Source organism: Myotis brandtii, unplaced genomic scaffold (assembly GCF_000412655.1).
Source record: "Myotis brandtii unplaced genomic scaffold, ASM41265v1 scaffold1656, whole genome shotgun sequence".
Taxonomy (NCBI): domain Eukaryota; kingdom Metazoa; phylum Chordata; class Mammalia; order Chiroptera; family Vespertilionidae; genus Myotis; species Myotis brandtii.
The window spans coordinates 33,709-44,730 of NW_005356070.1; the positions used below are offsets into that span (position 1 = coordinate 33,709).

Here is an 11,022-nt window from a genome sequence, read left to right on the forward strand (position 1 = left end):
TTTTTTACAGAGAGGAAGGGAGAGGGATAGAGAGTTAGATACATCGATGAGAGAGAAACATCGATCAGCTGCCTCCTGCACATCTCCTATTGGGGATATGCCCGCAACCAAGGTACATGCCCCTGACCGGAATCGAACCTGGGACCCTTCAGTCCGCAGGCCGACGCTCTATCCACTGAGCCAAACCGGTTTCGGCCTCTTCAGAGTTCTTAATCAGGATAAATCCTTTCATTTTTCAGGGTTACTGAGTGGTTTTATTGGATCTTCTTTTTTAAAAAAAATGAATTTTATTGATTTTCCACAGAGTGGAAGGGAAAGGGATGGACAGTTAGAAACATCGATGAGAGACAAACATTGATCAGCCACCTCCCGCACTTCCCCCCTGGGGAAGTGCCCGCAACCAAGGTACATGCCCTTGACCTGAATCGAACCCGAGACCCCCCAGTCCCCAGGCCAGTGCTCCATCCACTGAGCCAAACCGGGTAGGGCAGAAGGTACTGTTTTGCCCATCCTTTTATCCAAGTGATACAACCACCAGCAGTGAATGAGAGTTCCAGATCCTGCAGATACTTGCCAATAATTAATATTATAAACCTATTTAATTTTAGCTATCCTGGTAAGTAAGTCCTGGAGGAACAAATTTGAGTTTACCTGGAGAGATGATATTGAATATATTTCATATATTTTTTGAGATTGAGATATTATCCTTTATCAATTCTTCTTTACATTTGTGTTCTCTTTCCTGAGGAGCCTTGATTTTCCCCATATTGCTGTATGGTATTTTCACTGGAAATAGGACTCTGTTGACAGTTCTTTTATTTTTAGACTTTATGGTTTCTAATGGGAAACCTATTCTCATGAGAATTACTTTTTCCTTATAGATGAAGTGCTATTTGTCAGTCAGAACTTTCAAGATTCTTTTCTTTGTTTTTATTTTTCAGAAATTTGACTATGATGTGGGTGTTGATATCTTTGGGTTTATTTCATTTTGTATTTCCTCACCTTCTGAAATTGAGTGTTTCTGTCTTTTGACCAATTGGAAGAGTTTTCAGCCATTATTTCTTCAAGTACTCTTTCAGCTCCATCTACTTTCATTTCTTCCTGGACTCCAAATGTTACAGTTTTATTTTGTGGTGTGTTTTTTGTTGTTGTTTTTGTTGTTGTTTTTGTTATGACTCCACTGGTTCCTGTGGTTCTGATCTTTTCCTGTTGCTGTTTTCAAGCCCGTTTTCTCTCTATTCTCATTGGATATTTTTATGGTTATATTTTCTAGTTCCCTGAGTGTTTCCTCTGTTTTATCCTTTCTGCTTTGAGCCTATTTACTGAGTTATTTATTTCAGTTATTATAGTCTTCTGTACTATAATTTTCATCTGTTTTTTCTTTATAGCTTCATTTTCTTTGCTGAGACTTTCTATTTACTTGCCATAACTTGCTTTTTTTCCCATTTAAGGATGTTCAAAATCACTCATGTAAAGATTGTTTTGATGGCTGCGTTAAACTTATTATCAAATAACTCTATCATCACTAATAGTGTTAGTCTCTATTATCTTTTTTATTCAGTTTTAGATCTTTCTTCTTCTTTGTATGACTAATTTGATCATTGAAACCTAGAAATTTTGAGCATTAAAACTCTGGATCTTTTTAAGCCGTTTTATCTGGGTTGCTTTGTTACTGCTCTGGTAAAGGGAAGGGTGAGGTGCCATCTCATTATTTCAAGAAGAGAGTACATGCCGAAACCGGTTTGGCTCAGTGGATAGAGTTTCGGCCTGCGGTGAATGGTCCCAGGTTCGATTCCGGTCAAGGGCATTTACCTGGGTTGCGGGCACATCACCAGTAGGAGATGTGCAGGAGGCTGCTGATCGATGTTTCTAACTCTCTATCCCTCTACCTTCCTCTCTATAAAAAATCAATAAAATATATTTTAAAAAAAAAGAAGAGAGTACAAGTCCAGGTGCCCCACTTGGCTCAAGGTTTGTAGGTGTGTGTGCGTGTGGGGAGGGGTGGGGGGGTCAGGGGGGAAATGGGTATTCATTATTGTTCTGAGTTGGTGGAAGTTCTGGCTCCCTACTAATCTTCTGCCAATATCTCCCCAGGTGGAGGGATAGGTCTTCTTTGTTTCTATATCTTACGGTTTCCACTTACATGACCCGGAAATAACTCCTTCCCGGGACTGACTCCCACCTCTGACTCCTGCCTGGCGCTGCCAGACCTCCAGACTCGGCAGTCAGTGCTGGGTCAGGATTGACTTCCGGTGTTCGGTTGTCAGTTCGGTCATTTAGGCCACCAGGGCCCCTAGCTGTTTATATAATTAGATTCCTTTTACATAGAGAGGAAGAGAAATGGAGAAAGAGAGAGAGAGGTGGGGGAGAAACATCAATCGGCTGGCTGCCTTCTGCACACATGCAAACCAGATATGAAAACCTCATTGTGATATGTGCTCTAACCGAGATTGGAACCCTCCACCCTTTGATACACTGGAGGATGCTCCATCCAACTGAGCCACCCTGACCAGGGCATTCTGTGGTGTTTAAAATAAAAAATTTCCAGTTTTTTAGAGAACAGGCCACTAAGATCAATGAGAATAGAAGCACAGTGGCTGATAGTGGTAACGCTAACCCTTTATTTTTATTTATTTATTAAAATATATTTTTATTGATTTCAGAAGGGAGAGTGATAGATAGAAACATCAATGATGAGAGAGAATCATTGATTGGCTGCCTCCTGAATGCCCCCCAACGGGGACGGAGCCTACAACCCGGTCATGTGCCCTTGCCCGGAATGGAACCTGGGACCCTTCAGTCTAAAAGCTGATGCTCTATCCACTGAGCTAAACCAGCTAGGGCTAACCCTTTTGTTTTAATACATTTTTATTGATTTCTCAGAGGAAGGGAGACAGAGAAGGAGAGACAGAGAGAGAGAAACATTAATGATGAGAGAGTATCACTGGTAAGCTGCCTCCTGCATGCCCCCTTACTGGAACTGAACCCACAACAAACTTCAGCCTGTGACCTTGACTGGAATGGAACCTAGGACCTTTCGGTCCCCGGACTGACACTCTATCCACTGAGTAAACCAGCTAGAGCTGACCGTTACTGTATTTATTTATTTACTTAGTTAGTTAGTTAGTTAGTTAGTTATTATTAACCCTTGTTTTTGACCTTAGGTATCTTCAAATGTGCTTCCTCACCCAGTTTCCTGTCATCCTATCTATGCAGTTTTCCTTATTTGGTATTCTGTATTACTGTTTGTCTTCATGGTACTCTTATTCCCATTAACTGTGGGATGTTTTTCTCATGGATAGCTGTCTACTTACTCTGGGATGGGGAACCTTTTTCTATCTCTCATTCTGCCATCTTGCTGATGTCACTCTCATAGGTCTTTTGTCTGTGTTCGCCTTTGTGCATTGTTGTTCTACCACAGCACTGACCATCCATATTTTTAGTTTTTCTTTTTAAGATTTGCATCATTTATCCCATGCAGTGGCTCAACTGGGATTTAAGAGGCAGAATCCTTTGTGCATCACAGGAGAAACATGACTTTATCAATGACAGGCAAGACCAGCCATGGGCAAACTACGGCCCGCAGGCCAGATCTGGCCCGTTTGAAATGAATAAAACTATTGAAATAAAAAAAAAAGACCGTACCCTTTTATGTAATGATGTTTACTTTGAATATTTATATTTTCACACTCCATCCATGCTCTTGTTCCGGCCCTCTGTTCCAGTTTAAGAACCCATTGTGGCCCTCGAGTCAAAAAGTTTGCCCACCCCTGAGCTAGACCCTGAAGCAGTCTTGCCTTGGTGAAGGGCTGTGGGGGCAGTTTTCACGCCTGGGCTTTGTTACATTTATAACTAGGAACCCATTTTGTTCAACAATGTTGTCTTACCATTGCCCACTCCTCAATCAATTCTACTTCTACTTGCTTAATGTTGACACTTTTCAGTGTTAATACTGATAATTCTACTCAGATTCCCAGCTCATGGATAACCTTAACCTCTCTAAACTTTGCACCTCTACCTCTTTCACACATCTCGCTTTATTGCACTCCAATATTGTTCCATGCCTTTAGGCCTTAGAGTGCACATGTATTATTTATTATATTGACGCTGAACATTATGTGCTCTAGTATGATTGATCATTTATGGTTTTGAACACATTGGAATTATTCTACACAGACTCATAGCGCCAGCATGAACGGTCCTAAAGGAAGCCATCTGTGGAGTAATAACGAGCAGACACTGCCTCTCTTCTTTTTGTGCCAGCCTATGCTTCTGTCCTCCCTTGGTGAGATTTTCCTCATCCAGTGACCTTTTGGGCCATGTTATATATAACAGCCATATCCTGAGAGTCTGACTCACTCGTCTTGAAAATCATTGTAGGGAATCATGTCTAGTCATGACAGAGAAACATCTGTGTTGAAGATATTCTGTTTTTGTCAGGTCAACATGCACTTCACCTACGTTTCCTTTTGTTCAGGTTGCTGCTGTGGGGAAGAGAATGTGGAGATCGTGACTGAACAAAAAGTTTCTGGAAGATTGTCACAGGCAAGGAATCCAAATTTACCCTTGTCTTCCCAGAGGAGTCACCCTGTGAGAGTTGTGGGCTAGTCTTGGGAAACATTTTCCACGTGATGAAGCTGCAGGGAACACAACACAGACAAATACTATTGAGGTGTGGGGCATGTGCAAAAAGATTTTCTTTGTGTGCAAAATTTCACCAGCAGCATGTGAGAGAGAAGACATTCATTAGAGGTGTGGAGAGGATCTCACTTGCAAACAGCTGGAAGTTCAATGTTTCCCAGAATCATTTCACATGCAGGGATGTTGGGCAGGGTGTCCTTATTGGGTCAGGACATCTCCACCTAAAGGGTACTCAGACCAGGGACAGCCCAAATGCTATTTTTATGCGTGGGCTGGCGTTTCAAAGGAGAAAAAATTGTTTCAGCAGAAAAGAAAGTAAGAAAGACATTAGTTGCTCCCACACGTTTATTCAGCGAAAAGGTGTCCATCTTGGAAGTGGTTGTTGTGTGTGCTCTTAATGTGGTAAATATTTTACCAAATTTTCTGGTTTTCATTTTCAACAGAGAGTTCACACTGGAGAAATGCCTTATAAATGCAGTGAATGTGGAAAATCTTTTACCAGTAGCACTGCCCTTCGTTATCATCAGAGAGTTCATACAGGAGAAAAGCCTCATAAAATCAGTGATTGTGGAAAATCTTTTAAAGGTAGAAAAGGTCTCCAACATCATCAGAGAGTTCACACTGGAGAAAAGCCTCATCAATGCAGTGAATGTCAAAAATCTTTTACCACTAAGACCGTCCTTCGTCGTCATCAGAGAGTTCATACAGGAGAAAAACCTTATAACTGCAGTGAATGTGGAAAATCTTTTAGAAGTGGCAATGGTCTCCAATATCATCGGAGTGTTCACACTGGTGAAAAGCCTTATCAATGTAGTGAATGTGGGAAATCTTTTATCTATAAGACTGCCCTTCATTGTCATCAGAGAGTTCATACAGGAGAAAAGCCTTATAAATGCAGTGAATGTGGAAAATCTTTTACAAGGAGCAATGTTCTTCAATATCATCAGAGAGTTCACACTGGAAAAAAGCCTTACCAATGCACTGATTGTGGAAAATCTTTTACCTATAAGACCAGCCTTCATTGTCATCAGAGAGTTCATACAGGAGAAAAGCCTTATCAATGCACTGAATGTGGAAAATCTTTTACCACGAAGACCCACCTTAATCGTCATCGAAGAGTTCATACGGGAGAAAATCCTTTTATATGCAGTGAATGTGGAAAATGTTTTCAAAGTTTTAGTGGTCTCCAATATCATCAGAGAGTTCACACTGGAAAAAAGCCTTACCAATGCACTGAATGTGGGAAATCTTTTACCTATAAGACCAGCCTTCATTGTCATCAGAGAGTTCATACAGGAGAAAAGCCTTATCAATGTAGTGAATGTGGAAAATCTTTTACAATGAAGACCGTCCTTCATCGTCATCGGAGAGTTCATACGGGAGAAAATTCTTTTATATGCAGTGAATGTGGAAAATGTTTTCAAAGTTTCAGTAGTCTCCAGTATCATCAGAGAGTTCACACTGGAGAAAAGCCTTATCAATGCAGTGAATGTGGAAAATCTTTGAAAAGTAGCAATGGTCTCCAATATCATCATAGAGTTCATACAGGAGAAAAGCCTTATCAATGCACTGAATGTGGAAGATCTTTTACCGGTAAGACCGATTTTCATTGTCATCAGAGAGTTCACACAGGAGAAAAGCCTTATCAGTGCAGTGAATGTGGAAAATCTTTTACCACGAAGACCAGCCTTTACAGTCATCAGAGAGTTCATACGGGAGAAAAGCCTTATAAATGCAGTGAATGTGGGAAATCTTTTAAAAGTAGCAATGGTCTCCAATATCATCAGAGAGGTCATACTGGAGAAAAGCCTTATCAATGCAGTGAATGTGGAAAATCTTTTACCAGAAAGACTGACCTTCATCGTCATCAGAGAGTTCATTCGGGAGAAATGCCTTATAAATGCATTGAATGTGGGAAATGTTTTAAAAGTAGAATAGGTTTCCAATATCATCAGAGAATTCATACTGGAGAAAGGCCTTATCAATGCAGTGAATGTCAAAAATCTTTTACCACTAAGCACAATCTTCATTTTCATAAGAAAGTCCATACGCAAGAAAAACCTTATAAATGCAGTGAATGTGGGAAATCTTTTACCACTAAGTACAATCTTCATTGTCATGAGAAAGTCCATACTCGAGAAAAACCTTATAAATGCAGTGAATGTGGAAAATCTTTCACATGGAAGTATGGCCTTCGTTATCATCAAAGTCTTCATACAGGAGTAAAGCCTTATAAATGCAGTGAATGTGGAAAATCTTATAAAAGCAGAAGTGGTCTCCTATATCATCAGAGAGTTCACAATGGGGAAAGCCATTATGAGTGCAATTAATATGAGGTATGTCTCAGCCAAATTTCTAAATTCGCTCTCTACATAAGATTATAAATGTGAGACATTTCTTAGATATGTAGGAAATGTAGTTTCTTAGTTAGGACTTAACATTAGTACAAGAAAATTTGTGAATCCTCATTTTTCTGTATTGTATCTCATACATTTAATCACCTACATTATGTAAAGTTCCCATAAGAGTTTTTGTAGTTGTCTTTGTTTTAATGTCGGAACACTATGTAATTATGTTGCACGTTCTAACATATAGAGATGTCCTGCCAGATCTATGTCGCTTCTTATTTCTGTTGTTGATGGTATTTCACCTGAACCACTTATAAGGTCCCTACAAATGGCATCAATCACCATCCTCATGTGCCCAGTGAAGCTAACTCTGCTGTCTTTTTTGTTGAAGAAAATGAGGAATACCCGAGCCCATAGTTCGTTCTTGTTTCCCTGTCATGCGTTGCCACATGGGACTCATTACAGATGGCCCCAGTAAACATAATGTTGCAGAGGGAATGCTTTCCCTGCAGGCCAGTGATAAATTTATTGAGTGCCTCAGTCATAAGTGGAAGAACTGCCTGTCTCATATCTCTTTGGTTTGTACAATAATGAAGGCTTTTTACCAAGACTTCTTTAATCTTGGCTGTTCTATTTAATGTGTGGGTTAGCTTTAAGAAGGTCGGGGCTCTCCAAGCATGATGAGGTGAACAACTTTTATGGGGTCTGAAACCTTTTTGCCCGTGGGGCAACAGTATGGTGCAGAAATTAGCTCAGTAGTTTTTGGCAAATTTACACTGCTGCCCATATTCTCCTAAGAAATACTCTGGACTCTCTAATCCTCATGTGATGTCTGGATGCTTTGAGACACAGAGATCACTCCAAAAGAGGGGTTAGCTGTGACAACCTCAAGTATGTCTGGGAGCATTAAATTTTTTTTCTTGTTTGCAAGGGATTCCAATACATGTGAAGGGTATGTCTTGCCCAGGTCTTGCAGAGGGCCATGTGCCCTAATGCCTACAATTTCACCGGTGATGTTTACTGGTTTGAGGACCATAGAAGTGAGGGAAACCCTTTCACTGAAGAAACACTGACCTAATAATTGTTGGACGAGACTGCAGCCCATTACATGGAATGGTCCTCACCTACCTGGGCATCCAGGAATTGTTTTGAGGAAAGACTACAGCAGTTCTGTGCACACATATCCATGGGACCCCAGGCATGTTTATCTTCTGTGGAGCATTCATTGTCATTGATTATAATCAAGATGTTTTGTGGCTCTTGTAGCTTCTCAGATGTTCCCATCAGAGGCATTGGCGCTCAGGCAGCAAAACAAAGATGGAGACAAAGGCTGTCGTTAGTCCAAGGATGTTTCTTTTGTGGCTTTCGGTGAAAGTTCTTCATTGTTTGTTACATTTTTTGTACTGACATGAAACTCTCACCCAGAGGGCATATGAATGTGGACTGAATATAGAGTTGCAAAACCTGTTCTTTTAAAATAGATGAACGTACATTTGTTTTTATGTTGAACCATTTTTAACAGCTGTAATGAGTAAGTTACATATGTTAAGTATAGTGTTTCATAAATCTTTATTTTTTTAGTTACTTTTAAAATATATTTTATTGATTTTTTACAGAGAAGAAGGGAGAGGGATAGAGTTCGAAACATCGATGAGAGAGATCAATCAGCTGCCTCCTGCACACCCCGTACTGGGGATGTGTCCGCAACCAAGGTACATGCCCTTGACCGGAATCGAACCTGGGACCCTTCAGTCCTCAGGCCGACGCTCTATCCACTGAGCCAAACCGGTTCGGCCATAAATCTTGATATGTGCATGAAACTGAAACCATCATTACAGTCCTAATGCTGACTGTGTGTTTCACTGTGTAATTGCTTCATTACCTATTTTAACGTGTCCCTGTTCTTCAAAGCTTTCCTAGTTTCCATGGATTTACATTCCATTTTCATAGAGAACTTTATTTTTTGTTTTAATTGATTTTTCATAAATACTTGTAGATTTATTCAAGTTATATTAGTAACTCAACTTTTTTTCTGATATTCTTTTTTTAAAATAATATATTTTATTAAGGGAAGTTTCCAGAACGCTTGGTGTGAGGTGGTGGAGCAGCTGCTGCCTCAGCTGCGCGCAGCAACACGCTCTTTCCAGCTCCTCCACACCTGCCTCAGCCTGCTCACCGGCTGTCAAATATGATGAAAGCAACCACTTACTATGATGTTTTGGCAGTCAAACCCAGTGCCACCCAGGAAGAACTGAAAAAGGCTTATAGGAAGCTGGCCTTGAAGTACCACCCTCATAAGAATCCAAATGAAGGGAGAGAAGTTTAAACAGTTTTCTCAAACTTACGAAGTGCTCTCTGATGCAAAGAAAAGGGATGCATAGTGATAAAGGAGGAGACCAAGCACTTATGGAAGGTGGAGCAGGTGGTGGTTTTGGTTTCCCGATGGACATCTTTGATATGTTTTTTGGTGGAGGAGGAAGGATGCACAGAGAAAGGAGAGGTAAAAAAGTTGTGCATCAACTCTCCGTACATTAGAAGACTTACATAATAGTGCGGCAAGAAAACTAGTTCTAGAAAAGAATGTGATTTGTGATAAATGTGAAGGCCGAGGTGGTAAGAAAGGAGCTGTAGTGCGCTGTCCAAATGGCCAGGTACTGGAATGCAAATAAACATTCATCAGATAAGCCCTAGAATGGTTCAGCAAATTCAGTCTGAGTGCATGGAGTGCCAGGGCCATGGGGAAAGGATCAGTCCAAAAGTTAGAGGCAAAATCTATAACAGAAGGAAGAAGTTTGAGAGAAGAAAACTCTATAAATTCATATTGAAAGATTATCAGAAGATAACATTCCATGGTGAAGGAGACCAGGAATCAGGACTGGAGCCAGGAGATATTATCATTGTTATAGATCCAAAGGACCATGCTGTTTTCACTCAACCAGGAGAACACCTTTTCATGTGTATGGACATACAGCTGGATGGAACATTGTGTGGCTTCCAAAAGTCAATAGCTACTCTTTTTTTCTTTTTTTAAATATATTTTATTGATTTTTTTACAGAGAGGAAGGGAGAGAGACAGAGAGTCAGAAACATCGATGAGGGAGAAACACCGATCATCTACCTCCTGCACATCTCCTACTGGGGATGTGCCTGCAACCCAGGTACATGCCCTTGACCAGAATCAGCAACTTCTGCAGAGACACTCCCAGGCAGGCACTCCTCACTCCCCCGATGCCCACAAGCACCTTTGTCTTTGGGTGCATTTTAGTGAGAAATGGGACCTATAAAAAGCTGCTGACTCTGCTGCAGGGAGGCAGGTGCTGTGCCACTCAGGTCTCATTGTGGTGCGTCCCATATCAAATTGCTGAAAAAGTTCAGTGTCAGAGAAATGAAGTCAGCTCCCCAAGTTTACACCAAAGACAGGAAGGAAGGGTATGTAAGAATTTAGCCTTAAAAGTAGCTTATCGAGGCAGTGGCGACAGCGAGAGGATGAACAACAAGTTTGACGCATTGAAAGATGATGACAGTGGTGACCATGATCAGAATGAAGAAAACAGCACAAAGAAAGATGGTGAGAAGGAAAAAATGGAACGGGACAAAAGTCAAAGCAGCAGCAGGAGGAAGGCTGTTGTCCTGGGACCAGCAGAGCATCCTTGCAGTACAACTACACTTTCTGGTACTCCCGGAGAACCCCCTGCCTTCCCACCAGCTCACAGAGCTATGAACAGTATATCAAACAGATTGGCACCTTTTCTTCTGATGATGCAAATAAAAATGGTGGCAAGTGGATTGTTCAGCTGCGGAAGGGCTTGGCATTGCGTTGCTGGGAGAATCTCATCCTGGCCATGTGGGGGGAACAGTTCATGGTTGGGGAGGTCTGTGAGGCTGTAGTCTCTGTCCGGTTTCAGGAGGACATTATTTCAATATGGAATAAGACTGCCAGCGACCGCCAAGACCGGTTTGGCTCAGTGGATGGAGCATCGGCCTGCGGACTGAAGGGTCCCAGGTTCGATTCCGGTCAAGGGCATGTGCCTGG

The 11,022-nt window shown here is 41.3% G+C and overlaps 2 protein-coding genes and 1 pseudogene across 2 annotated transcripts in view; all 3 read left to right on the plus strand.

Annotated features, from left to right (window-relative positions):
• LOC106725483 (zinc finger protein 547-like) overlaps positions 1–5,230 on the plus strand; it is a 12,221-nt gene extending 6,991 nt beyond the window's left edge. The window contains exons 3-5 of the mRNA XM_014536832.1: positions 4,478–4,590; positions 5,085–5,092; positions 5,227–5,230. Coding sequence (XP_014392318.1) covers positions 4,478–4,590; positions 5,085–5,092; positions 5,227–5,230 — 125 coding nt within the window. The remainder of the gene's footprint in view (positions 1–4,477; positions 4,591–5,084; positions 5,093–5,226) is intronic.
• A 685-nt stretch (positions 5,231–5,915) lies between these two features.
• LOC102260965 (gastrula zinc finger protein XlCGF7.1-like) overlaps positions 5,916–11,022 on the plus strand; it is a 10,780-nt gene continuing 5,673 nt past the window's right edge. The window contains exon 1 of the mRNA XM_014536806.1: positions 5,916–6,977. Within this exon, the coding sequence (XP_014392292.1) occupies positions 5,982–6,971 (990 nt within the window). The 5' untranslated portion in view covers positions 5,916–5,981 and the 3' untranslated portion in view covers positions 6,972–6,977. The remainder of the gene's footprint in view (positions 6,978–11,022) is intronic.
• On the plus strand, positions 8,717–10,061 carry LOC102260684 (annotated as a pseudogene).